This window comes from Labeo rohita, chromosome 21, assembly GCF_022985175.1.
Source record: "Labeo rohita strain BAU-BD-2019 chromosome 21, IGBB_LRoh.1.0, whole genome shotgun sequence".
Lineage (NCBI taxonomy): Eukaryota > Metazoa > Chordata > Actinopteri > Cypriniformes > Cyprinidae > Labeo > Labeo rohita.
In genome coordinates this window covers 18,561,940-18,581,335 of record NC_066889.1, presented here as the reverse complement: position 1 = coordinate 18,581,335, position 19,396 = coordinate 18,561,940, and the positions used below count along the sequence as shown (strand labels likewise).

The window sequence follows — 19,396 nt, the reverse complement described above, 5'->3', positions numbered from 1 at the left end:
TTTGAGATTCATACTTGGCTTTAATAAAAAAGAATATGGATTACATAGTTAATGTAAAAATAGCCTATAAAACTTTTTTTTTCTTTTTCTGATAGCATAAGTAATGTTTATTAACCAAGAAAATATGACTGGGACATGAATTTACATCCAATTTAAAAACAACAACAACCACAACAACAACAACAACAAAAAAAAAAAACTGTCTCCTCATTTCAGAACACCACCACACACCACTGCCACTAGTATAATATAATATAATATAATATAATCCAAAGAGAATCTTGAGCTTCAATGGATTTGACCTTGTGTTTAAAGAAATTTACACAATCAGTGTCACAAGTTTACTTGCTTGATTAGGAACTTCATTAGTGACCTACAAAAAGTGTAGAATCCAAAATATATCAATGATTTTTAATCATAACATTTTTAAATATCTAAAATCCTACAACATTCAGTTCATTTTCAGGTTTAAATTACATTTAAGCTTCTAGATTTAGACCAACAGAAAATTAAATTCAATCTTTGGATAGCTTTGGAAATTAAAGTCCATAAAATGGTCTAAGAATTATTATTTAATAGTTACTGTAGATTTGCATTAAAATATTTATTTATTGTAGATTTGCATTGAAATCTATAAAATAGCTTTAGAACCACTAGTGTGTTGGAAAATGTGGCCATGTGAACTAAATTTGTTAGGACACTGCAATGTTCATGGTCTTTTTAAAAACAAATTCAATTCATAAATAATAATAATAAATTTAAAATGTTAAAACATACAATCTACTCCTCTTTCCCCTGCAGGTTGTTTGGTAGTTTGGGTAAAGCTTTACAATAAGGTTTATTAGTTAACATGAGTTAACCTTAGTTAACATGAACCAAGTATGAACAATACCTCTACAGCATTTATTAATTTTAGTTAATGTTGATTTCAACATTTTCTAAAGCATTATTAAAAACACAAGTTCTGTTAACATTAGTTAATGCACTGTGAATTAACTTGAACTGACAATGAATGACAGTATTTTTCTTACCTATCATTACATATTAATTCATAGTGTAATGTATTGTTTATTGTTTGTTCATGTTAGTTAATACATTAATTAATGCAAACAAATGACACCTTATTGCAAAGTGTTACCGCAGTTTGTTCTATTAATACAGCTACGAGGTCACGTCTTGACATATCGATCTTCCATTGGTCACATGGCTTCAAATTCAAGTTTGGTGAACTCTAACCTGCGAATTAGTAACACGGCAAAATGCAAAACTTCTTCACATGAGCCCGTGTTTCCACTCTCCCACATCCGCATGCATATGAATTATATTAGTTGAATGAAAAGTGTGTTGTGTTGGATTTTAGCATGCAAATGTTCACACTTTGCATGAACCGTTCCAGGGGAACCTAGTGATTCCATTCAAAAAGTTAATGCACCAAATATCGAGCGTTCACTACAAACTGCAAAGCTTTGGTGTTCTCAGCTGTTCTCGGTCAAAATGGCTTTTGGCTCGGTCTTATTGGTCACCAAACTTTGCATGAACGTAAATGCAGAAACACAAATATGTTTCCAGTGAGGATAAAATGTAAAAGTCTAGTGTGAACACACTTCTATGCTGATGGAACTGGATCAGGCTGTATCTGCAATAGAGATATAGGTTATCAATGCAAAGGAGCATCAGTGATGATATCCAAGAATGTAGATTTAGTAACCCAGTCCAGCAGGGAAAAAAAAGCCACATCCTTTGACATCACAAGAAACAAACCACACAGTAATTGTCACAATTGTGGTGAAGGAACACAGTGTGTCTAGCTAGCTCCAATCATATTTCATCTGGTGTTTTTCAGCACTTTTAGCACTGGAGATAACTTGTAGAGCAATGAAACAGTCATGAAGGCCCATTTAATCTGCTTTCAGCAGAGTCAGAGAGAAAGAGCGAGCAGAAACATCAGGCACATGCATTAGCGTGACCACAAACGTCTACAAGACCCTCCAGGATACTGAAAGGGCTGGAATTAGGAGAGATAAAGCGCATAAAGCGCATAAAGCGCTGAAACTGATAGACGGACCAGACACGGAGAACCAAAATGACTGAACTAGTAATGGCTGGAATGTGTTTTTCCCACTATGTCACAAATGGCCCATACCTTGCCTCAAAATAACTTGTTTGGACACTCTTTGAAGCACTTTCCCAACAATCCCTCACCTCTTAAGAGAGGTGCGTGAAGATACCATCATGTCTGAGTGCCACTTGTTGCAAAGGTGAAAGAACCCACATGGACCCGAGATCAGAGCGAACATCTCCACCCCTAAATGAGGAAAAACTGACAATGGGTAATCACTGTCACTTGTACGCAGATAGTCCCTCATCAGAAGATGCAAGTGGCTTCTTCAACAGCCCAATCTAGGCATTGTGGTGCCCGCAACATCGAAGACATGCGATATTGAGAAATGAATGACCGTTCGTGCCATCGGTTCTCTTATCAGGATGTTTATTAAGAGGGATGCTCTGTGATACAGTGGAGAGAGAAAAAACATTTCACAGTATGACATTAATTCCTCACCATGGCACAATGAAACATTTGAAGACTCGCCCTCTTCCCTCCCATGTATTGCGGCAAAGTGAATTATCAAAGCATCGTTTCTATGCAAGAACCTGTCTATACAAAAAAACATCCTGAAGGAGCGGGAGGGAATGCAAACCTGTTCGATAAATACTTTGTTTCCCTTGCAGCAATTGATTCCCTTGCAATTGACTTTTTAAAACATTCCTGAATCAGTTGAAATTCAGCATCTACATTACAGCTTACTTAAGAAGAATGGTGTACTACCTTCCTGCATCCACAAATTCTACATCATCGAAGAACAAACTACTCGTGCCCCATGCAGCCCTGCTCGAGGCAAACGAGAGGAGTGTAAAAGTAGGGAAGTGAGGGATTGTTTTGGTCGAGTTGAAACTGTGGAGAGGTAGGGATGTTGTAATGGTCTGTCTTGGTTCCTGTATCTCCTAAGATCTACTCCATTAGGTCCCGGTGGGTAAAGTACAGTACATCTGTTCAAATCCCTGTCAAATACTGCGGAGGATTACTGCTGGGAACAAATTTGGGAGGACAACAGGGCAGATATACGATAACGACTCATACTAACCTCACCGCTACAGTGACATTCGCTTGAATTAGGAGTGGTTGGGGAATACAAATCATTTTATGGCGGAGCCACAGGTGTTTGGGATTCTGTGCGTAAATCTTCAGTGATATTAGCTAGGACTTCATCTCAGCAGCGATCCTTCATGCTATTAAGAGAAAACTTGCATTGTTTGGGAATGGTCCTCTGAAGCTGCATCTGAAAAAACTGATTCCTCAGTTGGAACAACACCGTATACCACCAGCTGGTCAGTTAATGCAGATGGTAAGTTCACAAGAAATGAAAATTAAGCAAGAAAAAAGGGAAAAAAGCATACAGTTTATGGCTTTCAAACAAATGGGTCAAAAAAAGCTTAGTTTTTTAAAAACAGATTTCTGTGCTATATAAAACCTGATCTATAATACATACAAAACCAGATGATAACTGGTAAGCTTGCTTTATTAATGATTAATGCTAATTAATGACATTCTGTAATGCTTTTTTTCCTTTTAAATGGGGGACCAAAAATAAAAAACATTTAATAAATGGAAAACTAAAGGTTTTGGAAATACTGAATAAACTACCTCTATCTACAGCAAAATTGAAATGGGCAAAGAGTTTGATCCTATTAGCGCTAATTTATATCTAAGGGTTTATTGTGTTTGTTCGATCTCTTTGTCTCTGTGACTCATCTGGTGCAAAGCAAGGTCAGATCTTCTCTTTCTCCTCTAGCCCTCGCGGACCTTGGCAGACAGAGCATCGCAAGTCTTCTTGGCATCTCCCAAAAGCATGGATGTGTTTGGTTTGTAGAAGATAGGGTTGTCCACAGCGGCGTAGCCAACTCCCAGAGATCTTTTCATCACGATGACCTGGAGGGATGAAAGCAGAGGTTGAAGCTTATCCAGGAACAAAGGTAGCTGGAAAACGTGCATTAAGTAAAATCCTGTACGTTCCCCTTAATCAATGGAAAAAGCTAGCTACTGTAGTATAAACTCTTCAACATTATTCCTGTAAAAACATCGCATGCACCTGCACGTGAAGTGGCGGAGAACAGTTTTGGGATTCAAGAGGGTGCAAAAAGAGCCCATGCTTCCAACATGTAATGGTTATTTAAGTATCTGCCATTTACAAAATTAAGAGTCATTAGTGTCTTGAACACCACTTTTTAGGCAGAGCCGTTTCTGGGAAAATCGTCGAGAGCAGCACTTTGATTGGGAGCATCTGTTTGGGAAGGAGGAACACTTGGTAATTGAATAAGTAAAACCAGAGAGGAGAGCCCTTGCCGCTGGTCTAGCTTTAGTGTTATTCAATACACTGAAAGATATTTGGAACGAAACGACCCTCATCTTGAGACTTCAAAATCAGCAGGCGGATCCTTTTAATATCATCATCTGTCCCTCAAAAGGCCTGCAGATGTTCAGCGCCAGCCAGGTGATGGGGACAGCGTTCAGACACACCCGTCCCCTCGTCTCAAAGTCTCACGTGACCGCTTTACCTAGGCTCAGGCATCCCCCAGGACAGGACAACATCCTTTTGTTAAATTATTCATAGGGCAGCTGGTTTCATTTGGGCATGAGGTTACACATGAAGGTCTTTAACAAGCCTGGGAGCAATCAGTAGGATGGATGTTGCAGAAGATTGAGGATAACAAAACCAACGGAGATTTCAGATTCTGCCGCATCACTATGTTCGAAGTCGGTCGAGACTTGGCTACGCATCCAAGTTGCTACAAATAAGGAAGGCTTTGGTTCAAAGCTCTAGCGTTTGCATAAGTCCACATGGAATTATGGAACAGGTTAACAAGCTACACGCAATTACTCGAAGGAGAAGGTCGACGTATTTGTACAATCGTGAACGTCAGGCCCCAGTACTCAGAGTGATTTCCCTAGAGAAGGTCTGGCCGCAATGGGCCTGTCATGTGGTGAAGCACACCAGCCCCACATTTTAGGGAAAGTATCGGTCGGGTGCTCTGAAATGTCATCATTCCAGAACGAGCGAGTCAGTGCTAATGAAAGCAGCGTGAGGCTGTCTTGCTCGAGATACACCTGGACCGAAGCGTGGTTACAGTGGGAACCAGCTGTGGGGATGGAATGGAGATTTTCATATCGCTCTGGGTGGGAGAATGAGGGATGGTCTGTATTACAATGCTTGAGGGCAATTCTTGCTATCTTGGGTTTTATTCCAGCTAGGCCGTAAAAGTAATGCCTGATACATATGGAGTATGAAGTGTGTCATGTACAGCACCGTTCAAAAGTTTTAGGTTGGTTAACAAGGCTGCCTTTATTTGATCAAAAATACAGTAATCTTTTGAAAGATTATTACCAATTTAAAATTTATTTATACATATATTAAAATGTAATTTATTTCTCTGATGACTCAGCCAAATTTTCAGCAGCCATTATTCTGGTCTTCAGAGTCACATTATCCTTCAAAAATCATTTTAATTTGTTGATTTGGTGCTCAAGAAACATTCTTATTATTATTTATGTTGCCACAGTTGGGTTACGTAACATTTAAGTTTTTTTTTTTTTTTTTTTGATGAATATACAGTTCAAAAGAACATTTATTTGAAACAAATCTTTTGTCAAATTTCTTTGAACAATTTAATGCACCCCTGCTGAATATATTTCTTTTAAACTTACAGTTAACATAAATGATGTCTTTTACTGAAATATGTAGCAGAAAACCCATTAAACACATACATTATTTAAAAAATCCACATTGTTTTATACATATTTTGGATTATGGAGGGCACCATTATTTATGACATCAAATGGCTGCTGAATAAATGTATTTTAAATGTAAACTTAACATACAATATGGCTTTTACTGAAATATGTAGTAGAAAACCCATGAAAAACACGTTATTTAAAAAAAAATCCACATCATTTTATACATATTTTGGACTATGGGTGCACCATTATTTATGACATCAAATAGCTGCTGAATACATTTTTTTTAAACTTAATGTATATTATGGCTTTTACTGAAATATGTAGTAGAAAACCCATTAAACACTTACATTATTTAAAAAAAAATCCACATCATTTTATTTATATTTTGGATGGGGTGCCATTATTTATGACGTCAGATGACTGCTGAATACATTTCTTTTAAACTTAAACTTAATACCATTAATTATGTCTTTTACTGAAATATGTAGTAGAAAACCCATAAAACGGTTAAGTTATTAAAAAAAATTTTCCACAATTTTATACATATACAGGGGCGCCATTATTTATGACGTGAAATGGTAGCACCCTGTGAGTTACTACTGCTAGTTTTACCACAACACAACTCTGAAATACACAACTCTGAAAATAAAATACTGACACAAATGCCACATTGTGTGGCTTTTGGTTGTAATTTTCAGCTGAAGAGCAACAAGAGAAGCGATGTAAATCTTCACTGCTTTCTTACCAATAAGAGGAGAAAAGAATGGAAAGATACCTGTGGACAAATAAACCTTCCTAAAGACCCTTGTCTTTATTCTCCACTTTAGCCCTGATGCCTTTGAGGCTTTTAGTAGACCACAGCTTCTGAAAGAGCTTACAAACGGCAGAGACAAGAAACGCTAGATGCCGTAGCTTGTCATGACACTGAAGGAGTTTCTTAGTGTGGATTTCACTCGATATCTGGGGCATTTAGACTCCTTGTGGGGAAAAATCTATGGTATGGCATTTGGTTTAAGCGTACGTTACATCCAACGCCATCTTTAAGCTAACAGAACCATTTACTTTATATTAAGCCATACAAGTCTTAATACCCGGGGTTATTTTAACAGTAGTTTATATTGTGTGAAAACAGGTGATTTTTAAGACCACAATTAAAATTTAAATCAAGTTGCAAGGCGTTACGACTAATAAGATGCTCACCTGCTTGGACTTCCAGACCTCCAAAACAGGCATGCCAGCAATGATGGAGTTGGGGTCCTCCTGGGCCGCTGAGTTGACTGTGTCATTAGCTCCAATGACCAAAACCAGGTCAGTTTCTGAAAAATGATAATGGAAAGCATGATCATGAATTTAATATTCTACAAATAACACCAAAAAACACCAAAAAAGCATATCGTACCAGGGAAGTCGTGATTGATCTCATCCATCTCTAGCACAACATCATATGGCACACCAGCTTCAGCCAGAAGCACATTCAGCTGGCCTGGCATACGACCAGCCACAGGGTGGATTCCAAACCTGAACACACACACACATGCAGACAATACAGATCACATGATCTCTTAGATCGCCCGATACACATATGGCATCCAAATAAAGCACTTTCCGGTTGTGCAGGATGACTCTCTATACAGCACGAACAGGAGTCTTTGAACATGGTTAAGCAGGAGTGCTTTGGGCAAGGGGTCAAGGGGTTTGCAAGAGGTTAAGAGAGAAGGAAATAAGCAGTGGTTGAAGGTATCTTTTTAATGCCAGAGGTAGTAAAGTGCATGAGCTCAGGGGAAATGGCTTGAGGAAGACGAGTGGACCCCCAGGGCATGTGGGCAGCTTTACGACTTCACTGTAAAAACCAAAGATCACAGCCAACAGGCTTAGGAAAGACACAGGAAGTGATATGCTTGCTTTTTTTTGACCAATGTAAATGTGGACCACAAAACCAGTCATAAGGGTCAATTTTTGAAATTGATATTTATACATTATCTGAAAGCTGAATAAATAAGCTTCCATTGATGTACGTTTTGTTAGAATAAGATAATATTTGGCTGGGATGCAACTATTTGCAAATCTGGAATCTGAGGGTGTAAAAAAAAAAAATGAAAATATTGAGAAAATTGCCTTTAAAGTTGTCCAAATGAAGTTACTAATCAAAAAATAAACTTTAAAAACTCTAAAAAAAAAATTTTTTAAAAGTTTAGATGTATTTACGGTAAGAAAATTACTAAATATCTTCATGGAACATGATCTTTACTTTACTTTACTACTAATACAAAGTATCCATACAATGTATTTTTGGCTAATTCTACAGGTATATCTGTACTAAAGACTGGTTTTGTGGTCCAGGGCCACAAATATGTGTGGCATTTTTATTTGAGGTTTACACTGTTTTCCAGTTCATTTCAACCCACACTACCAAAAAGTAACCTATACTAAATTTGCATGCTTATTTTAAGCATTTATTAAAGCCAAGAATTTCATATTTTGTGTAACCCTTTCTAAAAGAAATAGTAGGAACTTGATCCAAGCTGATTTGGACAGGATGGGTATGGTAACCAAGTAATAAACCAATCAACAATTTTAAAATAAAATAATAAAATAAAATAAAAAGCATTTAAAACCTCAAAAGAAGGCTTGGAATCCTATTTTTTATAATTAACATATTATAACTATAATTTAAAATAACCACACAGATTTCATTAACAGAGCATTCAATCAGTCAAGTATATTAATTATAATTATTAAAATAAAAAGTAACTGAATGGCTTTTAAAAAAACAAAGAGAGGGGCTCAGAAAATTTTATTTTTTATAATAACTCATTTAATTATACTTAAAACGGCTACACAGCTTCCATTAAAGAACTAAAATGGCAGAAACAGGCAAGTTCTTAGAAAACATTGCCGCATTGAGTCGTCAGAGTTGTTTACTTTATAATTAGTCCATTTCAAGAGCATTCAGGCCAATTTGTACAACATATTTATACACTGTTTGGTTTTATTTCACACTTCTATTGTTTTCTCCTCCATTTCTTTAAGGCAGCGCTGTCTTGTTTGGGAGAATATCTTCCAAAATGTTACTGAAAAGTAAACTATCGGATGATAGTGGCCATTACTCTAACAAGTGTTTACTTGGACAAAAAAAACAGAAGAAAAAAACTTATGTTGTACAGTTGCCTTCCATCAAATCAGACATCTGTTCATCAGTTTCTGTCATGCAAACTCATTTATCAAAAATGAAATGAGGAAAAAACATGTTCAATAATCAACTAAGATGAAACATAATTCAGTGGACAGGCCTCGAAAAGTTAAAGACATGGGGTTTGTCAATCAACTCTGATGCTGGCTTACATAAGGCACAGCTGCGCAAAACAGTCAGGTCCAAGCTCGGTTCTACCATCCAAACCGGCCCGACAATTCTGCTATTCCCATTAGCGTCGCACCGCGTTGAACCAACACGCGCTCTGAAAATAACCGCGCTTCTTTTCAACCACGACCTTCCAGACTGCTTTCCTGCCCAAACTCGTGACTCCTTTCAATGAACCGAATCTTTCCAACTCCAGCCCTGCAGCAAAAACTAATGTAATGTCTTTACGGAAAGACAGACAGATAGAAACTTAATAAGAATGATAAGGAGGTGGGTTACACAGTGTCAGATCTACCCACGGTCCTCTCGACAGGGCGACACCCCGAGCCAATTATCCCGAAGAGAACGAGGGGGAGAGCGGCGGGTGCGCTACCTAATCTGTCCACTCTTTGGCCACCCATCTCCCCTTCTAATCAACTGCAAATGCTCTAATTGGCAGCAGCTGTTGGGCTCTCAGATCAAACGAACGAACGAAAATTACACAAGCTTCCGGTCTGCATCTCTCCTCCACAATCACACAGTGCCCGCAGCTCCAGAGAGAGAGAGAAAACAGGAATCTAGCTTATGCGACATCTGACAAGGTGGCAACTGGATGAAATAAGTTGACAATTGACTGTTTAAGTGCCCCACAAATTGCATTATGGGAAACGAGAAGAGTGGCAAGGACTGATAATCTAATGCAGCATGCAACAATCTCCATCAACTGCAATGTGCTTTTAAGCGAAGCGCTCATGGCTGACCACACTTTGTGACCAAGATGCTGACCAGTACTTCATGTCTTAAGTGTATGAGACGGGTTGGCAGCACACAGAATGATGTTCTGGGACTGATTAAAAAGCATTTGTGTGAGTATCTTCATGAAAAATACTGAGGAAATCTTTAAGTCACACATGATGCCGTAATTGGTTGGTCTGACTGCCAAGAGTGTGGTGAAACCAGGCTAGCGCCGACAACCACTGTCTGGTGGGAACAAGACAACAACATGAATTGACACCATTCGGTGAAATAAAAAAAAAAGGAAGAGTGGGCAAAAGAAATGGAAAAATGGAGTGGTCAGTTGTAGCCTTGTGAAGAATACATTCAAATCAGATGCCCGTTTATAAAGGACTGCCAACGTCCCTCGTTTGGCCTTTTTTGCTGCTTTAATAGAGAGAAGAGAGGACAGGAAAGAGCCAGAACTTCTACATATTGAAGTGTAGCTGTCATATGGACAACACAATTTAAAGCATGTGCATTAGTGCACGCACATCTAAATTAATTTTTATTATTATTAGATAATATTTAATTATTTTAAATATTATAAATTTATTATTTAAAAAAGTTAGATTTATGATTAAAATTAAAATTAATATCTTTATTAAAACAAATTATATTTTATTTAAATTACATTTAAATTAATGCAAAATTTAATTAATACATGTAAAAGTTTGTTTTTACACATTTATTATTTCAATTTTATTTAAAAATGTTTTTAATTATACATGCACACACACACACGCACAGCATATTATCATAAATGAATATTTTATATTAATTTATAAACAAATTACTCCATTTATTCGATTAGATACATTTAAAATTAAAATGTTTATAAATTGTCATAATTTATATATCAAGAATTTAATAATAAATCGACTAACTATATTTATATATGCATGCATGCATGCATACACTGTATATATTAAAACAAATATGGATATAATTATTCTATTTAAATTACATTTAAATGAATGTAAAATTAAAATAATAAATGTAAGTTTTTCAATTTTGTTATTATTTTAATTATATAGAAATATTGCTTTTAATTACATGAACACAGTATAGTATAAATATTAATTTATAAACTAATTACTACATTTATTTCAATTATATTTGTTTGAAAATAAATGTTTATACATGTGTAATAATTTTAAGTTACACACACAACAAATTTATATATAGACTTTCAATCATTTTACGAAATTTAATTTAAAAACAAAAGTTCCAAATATTTATGCATGAGAATTCTATACACACATGCAAAATATAGATTTATATATATTTTTAAATGATTAACATTTCAGTTAGTTTAAAACACATCCAAAATAAAAGTTTGTGTGTGTACTGTGTATATTTATTATGTATATATAAATACACATGCATGTATACATTTAAAAATATGTTGTTTATATATTAAATATATTTATATATAACATAAATTATAATCAATATAAATAACTTGTAACTACATGTAAATATTTTCAAAATATATACTGTGTGTGTCTTCATAAATATATAAAAAAAAAATTATATATATATTATATATATTATATATATATATACACATACATACATACATACATACATATACACACATAATAAATATACACAGTATTCACACATATTAAACAAAAACATATTTTGGATGCGATTAGGATTCTGATTAATTGTTGCCTAGTGCAAATTTAAATGAAAAAAATAATTTAAACATACATAGCAAACCTCTATTTTATAATAGTTTTTCTAATCAGGCTTGTAAATTTGTGACAAGACTATCATTGAAAACAAAAGAAAAGTTAATGGCTTGCTCGCATCAGGTATAATAGACCACTTTAGTACCACTTATGTGTGGCGACCCAAGTTCAAATCTGTCTCGACAGTCTCAACATGAGAAACTTTTACATTGCATTACAAGTTCGTCTCATCACTATAACAAATACTGAAAGCGCATAGTTGTTGAAGCATCTCTAGGGTCAGGCACACAGTCTTTCCACGCCCTGCAACCTGAGAGGCGTCGCCGGGACTGTGGAAAGTATTGCGTAGCCCGCACCTGTCGCTCTGCTCTTCACCGGCTCTTTCACAGCACTGGGAGGCCTGGGGTACACTGCGCTCTCAGATCACAGGGCATTACACATACACTGGAGAGGCAACAAAAGCCCCAGACAATAGAGCAACTGAATGACGATATTCAAAAGCACTCTTTGAAATGGAGGAGTCCGACATGCAGAGAGAAACAGAGAGAGAAGGCTGCCATTCAGAGCTTCACCAGACTGACCTGCAACCACTGAGTTCAAACACTCACCCAGCAGTACTGACAAAACTCAGACCCCCTCAGAGAGACCTAAACTTACACAGAGGAAACTATAAGGGGCGTTTCCTCTGAGGAGGCAGTACAAAAATAAAACAAAAAAGTGAATAAACCACTTATAATAAACCACTCCAACAGCGACACCAGCAGGTAAAATTACAGCAGGAGTTCAAGTCTCTCTCTCGCCTCCCCTGAGCCCATTGAGTTTTAACAGATCCCCAAAAGGGTGCGGTGAGTTTGGTGGGGGGTAATGAATGGGGGAAAGTCACATAAGATAATGCAATATGATTGGATATGACTGGTTATGATCGGCTGTGATTGGTTCATGCGTTAAATCCCGCCTCGTGTTCGTACGTGCTCCACATTTGCGAATCAGTTTGAATGAACGATATAATGGCATTAATGGGAAGACTAATAAAAAAGTAAACAAACAACTCCCTTATATCACCACTTTATCAAGTCAAAATCAAACTTTAAATGGCTTGAAAACTGTGGGTTTTTTTAGTCAGATTGTTGAAATTAAAGGTACATCTGAGCATACGTTTATTATGAAAAACCAAAGTTCATACATAAAATGTATAACTGTTTAAATAAAATATATCGTTTCAAAAGGTTACTGCCTTGAGTTATTATTTTGGAATAAATGCTTAAAAATCACTAAATTGATGAGATTTATACTTTGTTTTAATAAACAGAATAGCATATTACTTACATGGTTAAAATACAAAATAGATTTTAATCTGGTGGTCTAAGTAATGTTTATTTAACCAAGAAAATATAACTGGGACATGAATTTACATTTAAGTAAAAAATAAAATAAAATAGATGATGAGAGGACTTTTGTCGCCTCATTGGTGTGTGTATACATCAATTTATTATTTTAACAAAAAAAAACAACAAAAAAAACCCAATAATTTAAAAAAAGCATTTTGATTTAAAAAGGTGAATTTTTAAAAAATAAAATATTAAAGGACAATTTAATAGATAAAATACACTGACAGAATTATAAAAATAAATCGTTTTTTTACGCAGTGGAAGAAAATGTGATTACGAATTACAAGTGTTTATTTTGTTTAAAAGGTTACTGTCTTTAGGTAATTTGGAATAAATGTAAAGTGCTTAAAAATTACTAAACTAATGACATTTATACGTGGTTTTAATTAACAGAACAACATATTAATTACACTGTTAATGTAAAAATACAAAATAGATTTTAATCTGGTAGTACAAATAATGTTTATTTAACCAAGAAAATGTAACTGGGATATGAATTTACATTTAATTAAAAAAAATTTAAAACAAAAAAATGTGAGGTCTTCTCTCTCCTCATTTGTGGGTATATCAATTTATTAACCAAAAAAAAAAAAAAAAAAAAAAAACAATATTTAAAGAAAATGCATTTTGATTCATTTAAAAAAAAAATAATAATAAAACATTAAAGGATAATTTAATAGATAAAATACACTGACAGAATTATAAAAAATAGGTTTTCTACTTGAGAAACATTTTACGCAAGGAATAAAAATGCAATTAAGAATTAGAAGTGAAGCAACAGAGAGAAAACTGTTTTAAGTTCCTTTCAAAGACTTGGAGAGTGAGGATTTTGGAAAAGAAAGGGGAGATTCCAAGTGTCATCCAGTTCAATAATTCATAGGACATTGTTTACTAATAAGGGGTGTCCTGCATCCGCCACTGAGATGAATAGTGTTAACAGATAGCTTTCTCCTGGTATCTTGGATCTCGTGGTGCACACGTGGCTTAATAAAGGTGTCAGATAACAGTTCAACAGAAAAGATTTGAAAACGACTGTAGATGTTTGAACGTTTCTTACCTGACTGTTTTGCCCTGGTCAGTGAGTGACTTGACAAGATCGGCAATAGGATACTGAGCTTTCGCTGCACACAGACCATAACCTGAAGTAAAAGACACAGCAATTAAAAGGAGAAACTCCATTTTGGAATGAACTCCGCATGATCCCGACACATCATTTTTTATATTTTTAGTAACCCTACCTCACCTTTTTTCAAAACGTGTCACGTTAATTGATTTTACCACAATAAATAATCCCAATTTATAAACAAAAGTAAAATCAGTTTTGAAAGTAAAGCAAACAGAAGACCTGCTCCTACTCATTTGTAATTCACAGATGAAATAATTAAAACTTGAATGACCTGCAGGATTATAAACAAACACAAAAGGAGGAGAAAATTGCTTCATGTTGAAATACATCTTTAAGTAATCTAAAGGCAGCGCTAGAATTTGTAACAATTTTTCAGAAAAGTGTTTATTTTTACACCCCTGGTGTAGTTTGAAAGCAGGGCAGAATTAGCTGAACTGGTATCAGAAAAAGCACCGTTCAACAAAGATAGAAGGATTTATCAATGTGTCACCAATAACCAATTAAGCACTACAAAGTAAGGAAAAACTAATATAAATTCCTCACGTCAGTCAGTTTAAAGCCTCGGTTACTGCTGACACCTTTTGATAGGCTTGTCACAACAGTCTTCAAATGCTCCTGCTTAAACAAGCATGTCACGGTGCGTGCTGGCTAACCCTCATCGCTCCTAATGATTTCTTTACAGCTTTTTTTTTCTTTAAACAAAAAGACATTTCTCCTTGGGAAAACAGCCATGGTTGGCAAACTCCACGCTTAAACAGAAAAGTCTTAAATGTTTTCACAGCTGTCAATCAACTAAACTAACTATGACTACTTAAATTATACGAAAATGCGGAAATGGAAACAAGGCCATTGCTTACTCCGTGTAAAGACTGAGCAGTCAAGGGAACCCCATTCAAAATACACTAAAAGGACAGACAACGCAATGAAGGTTGATGGATGGATTTAACGGCGAATGAGTGGAGAAAATTAAAGTGGGTTCAATTATGTGTTATTTAGCAGTCCAGGGTCAGCACAAGAGAGATGGCTACTATACTTAAACATTTGGCACATTTCATGTTTTGGGCATTGTTGTAAATTCTGCAGTTAAAATCAAGTTATTATCTAGCTGACTATATAGATAGTCTTTTGCAGCATCACTTAGAATAGGATTACAAAGAATTCTAAACAAATCAGCACATGTTTTGCAAATGTGCTACAATTGTTCAATAATAATAATAATAATAATAATAATAATAAATAAATAAATATTTTTCTTACATACTTAAAAGAAAAATCAACATTTAATAAAAATCTGAACTACAGACCCAAATGAAAAAAATAAATAAAAAATTAAAACATGCGCACAAAAAAACGATTAAACAAAAAAAACTAAACAAATAAAATGGGAAAAGAAAACACAAAACAAGCAAAGAAAAACAAAACAAAAAGTAAACAAATAACTAAACAAATAAAAAAAGAACACAAAACAAAAAAGAAAAAACTAAAAATTAAACTAACACAAAAGATAAAGCAAAAAACAAACAAAAAGAAAAGCAGAAAAAAAAAAAAAACACACAAAACAAAGCAAAAATAACAAAAGGAAAAGAAAGCAAACAAATAGAAAACCAATAACAAAAGGAAAAGAAAAGTAAACTAACACAAAAGAAAATAGAAAAACAAAAAACAAAACTAAACTAAACAAAAGAAAAAATAAGCAAAAAACAAAAAGAAGAACAGTAAACAAAAACACACAAAAACAAAAATAACCCAACAAATGACAAAAAAGGAAAACAAACCCAACAAAACAAAAGGAAAAGAAAACAAGAAAAAACAAAACTAACAAAAACAAAAGAAAATTGGAAAAAAAAAAATAAATAAATAAATAAAACAAAAGAAAAAGAAAAAAAAAAAAAACTATGAAAAAACAAAACAAAAAAACGCACAAAAACAAACATAACTAAAATAACAAAAAAAAACAAATAGCTAAACAAAATAACAGGACAAAAAAAATAAAATAAATAAAACAAAACAAAAAAAACAACAAAAAAAATGAAGAAAAAAAAGGAAAAAGCAAAAAACAAAAACAAAACCAACAAATCAAAACACAAAACAAATAACACAAACAAAATAACTACAAATGGCAACAAAGGAACAAAAACAAACAAAAAAACAAAAAACAAAAAGAAAAACAACACAAAAATAACTAAAAACAAGAACACAAAACTAACAAAAACAAAAAGAAAACAAAAAAAAAAAAATACAAAAATTAAACAAAAACTAAACAAACAAACAAATCCTTTTTGTTGGGCCCTACAGTGACTTGGGGGAGTACAGTGATGGGGAATATAGGGTTTGAACCTACAGTCTTGAACACCAGACTATTACATTACTATTTGGTGCAAACATTTCTCACATCCCTTTGTGGCTCATACCAACAGACGACGGCGCTCATGAAGCTCAAACCTGCGTTGTCAGTGAACATAGGGGCTTTCTCAGACATCTTGGCAGTGGCTAAACGGGCAACGGTCAAGAGGGAAAAATCTGGATGCCTCAGAGCGTGTTGGACGGCCATTTGTTTTAAATAAAAGGGGCCGTCTCTGTTTTGCTTGGCCCTACGGTCTTGTTTACTCTGGACCGCGCTGTTTATTATCCTTTCTCCTTTTCTTTCTGTTCATATTCCCACATCTAATCGCTCATCTTTTCCACTGTCCTGTCGCCTCCAAGGTCTCGATCTTCTCGACCCGCTGTCGGACCATGAAACACAACTATAAAACAGTCCGTGGAGGAGAACAAAGTCGCTGCCGTTGCTGGAGGCCGTTACGGAGGCCCCTGCTAAGATGGAGCCAGCACACAGTCCAACTAAATTATTTGCCAACTGAACTTGTATTGAAGGTAAACACAGTTAAAGTTTATCTGACACATCCTCCTCAATCAGTCAGCTGTACGTGGGCAAAAGTAACATGGCGCGACCTTGCCAAAAGAGATAAACCTGACATCACCCTCCAAAGCTCGGCTCACACGAACAATGCCACGGGAGGCCACAAGAAACACGCAGAACAGACAGATAAAAAACGCACACGAATGTGTCTAGGGCTTCAGAATTTAAGACCACCTTAGAACAAGTCCCAGCAGGCCTTAGGGTGCACTCTGGGGGGTTTATCCCGCACAGGAGGGGTCAGAAAATTACCAGTGATGTAATGGGGGTAAGGCGAGGTTGCTTTAACAGACATAACATAAAGGATCGTTTGAAGTCGCTGACGGTTCGCTCCAGATCTAGTTGAAACCAAGGGGTTTCAGATGTGCGAGGCTACAAAGGGCCTCCATTACCTGGAACGATGATGATATTCTGAGCCTCCTTGATCATCTCCACCGTCTGATCCACGTTGACCTCAGTGTGGGTACCTGTGATCTCCATGGGCTTGCCTGTGCCGGTGGATGACGTGCCGTAGCCACCCAGAATGACGTTTGCCAGGGAGCGGTTCATGGCCTAGAGACGAAAACACCAGAGATTGGAAATCAGGTTGCAATAAAATGAATAAAGATTGTTTCAAGAAAACGTGTGTCCAAATGACATTTAAACATTATTAATAAATGACTCATTAAAAAGACAAAAGAGGAACTTGCATGTGAAGGAAAAATAAAAGCGAGCACATGTAAAATAATACCATTTGTCTAACTTCAAACTAAACCGTGGTGTTGAATACCCAAGTCCCACTGGGGTGCAAACCATGGGAGTCATTATAACAGGAACATCCAGTCTTTGAGACCAAGGTTTTTAGATTCGCACACATGTGTTCTGTAATCTAATATTAATTAAGTTATGCACAAGTGATTTCACATGACCTTTTAAAGTTTTGATAAGTTAACGGTCTGTGTGATGAATTGATCCACTGATCAGAACTAAGTATTTACTCATTTTAAAGTCATTATTGAAACGTAAACCATAACGTTGCTATTATAAAAAAAAAAAAAAAAAACGTAAATGAAGTAAATAGCATATTTCAGCGAGTACTTATGTATAAATCTGAACTACTAAACATCTGGCTTCTAATCTGACCAAAAAATAATGAAAAACAAACACAACAAAACAACAAAAAAAAAAAAAGCCATGCATCTATTCATTCCGCAAAAGTTTGGGATCAATAAAATTTTATGTTTTTTAAAGAAGACATTTCTGCTCATCAAGGCTGTTTGTATTTGATTAAAAATACAGAGAAATATTATTACAATTTAAAATAGTGGTTTTCTATTTTAATATACTTTAAAATAGAATTTATTGCTGTGATCCAAAGCTGATTTTTTTAGCATCATTACTCCAGAAATCATTCTAATATAATGATTAATTATCAATGTTGGAAACATTTGTGCTTCTTAATATTTTTTTTTTGCAACCTGATGCATTTTTCAGGATTCTTTGATGAATAAAACATTAAAATGGACAGCATTTATTTAAAATAAAATTATTTTGTAACTATACAATACCCCTCAAAGTTTGGGGGTCAGGAAATGTTTCCTTTCTTTCTTTCTTTGAAAGAAATTAATACTTTTATTCAGCAAGGATGTGTTAAAATGAATAAAAAAGTAATAGTGAACACTTATATTGTTAAAAAAGATTTCTATTTTGAATAAACACTGTTCTTTGTCAATTTTATTCAGAGAATTCTGAAAAAAAAAAAAATTAGAGACCCCAAAAGGATCATGTGACACTGAAGACTGGAGTAATGATGCTGAAAATTCAGCTTTGCATCACAAAAATGAATAATATTTTAAAAGTATGTTAAAATCTAAATCTGTTATTTTAAATTGCAATAAAGTTTCATAATATTACTTTTTCAGCATTTTTGATCAAATAAATAGAACTTTGATAAGCATAAGAGACTTAAAAAAAAAAAAAAAAAAAAAAAAAAAAAAAAACACTTAAAATTTAAATTTAAATTTAAAAAAAACATTAAATTGATCATTAAAATGCATAAACTGATCAAAGAAATGTTTCTTGAGTACAAAATCAGCATTGTGAAGACTGAAGTAATGGCTGCTAAAAAAATCAGCTTCATCTTCACAGGAATAAATTAAAAAAGCAAAGATATTTTAAAATTGTACTACTATTTCACAATATTTAATGTATTCTTGATAAGAACTGGTATTGTATATTTATAAATAAATAAATAAATTTTATTTATTTATTTATTTATTTTTATTTATTACACACACACATATATACATATATATATATATATATATATATATATATATATATATATATATATATATATATATATATATATATATATGTGTGTG

At 34.5% G+C, this 19,396-nt stretch overlaps 1 protein-coding gene across 1 annotated transcript in view; it reads right to left on the bottom strand.

Moving 5' to 3' along the window:
- Positions 1 to 2,471: 2,471 nt before the first annotated feature.
- The window catches only part of nnt (nicotinamide nucleotide transhydrogenase), a 56,204-nt gene continuing 39,279 nt past the window's right edge, over positions 2,472 to 19,396 (bottom strand). The window contains exons 18-22 of the mRNA XM_051092814.1: positions 17,426 to 17,585; positions 14,051 to 14,132; positions 7,194 to 7,312; positions 6,995 to 7,110; positions 2,472 to 3,988 (exon numbers count right to left, since the gene is read on the bottom strand). Coding sequence (XP_050948771.1) covers positions 3,848 to 3,988; positions 6,995 to 7,110; positions 7,194 to 7,312; positions 14,051 to 14,132; positions 17,426 to 17,585 — 618 coding nt within the window. The 3' untranslated portion in view covers positions 2,472 to 3,847. The remainder of the gene's footprint in view (positions 3,989 to 6,994; positions 7,111 to 7,193; positions 7,313 to 14,050; positions 14,133 to 17,425; positions 17,586 to 19,396) is intronic.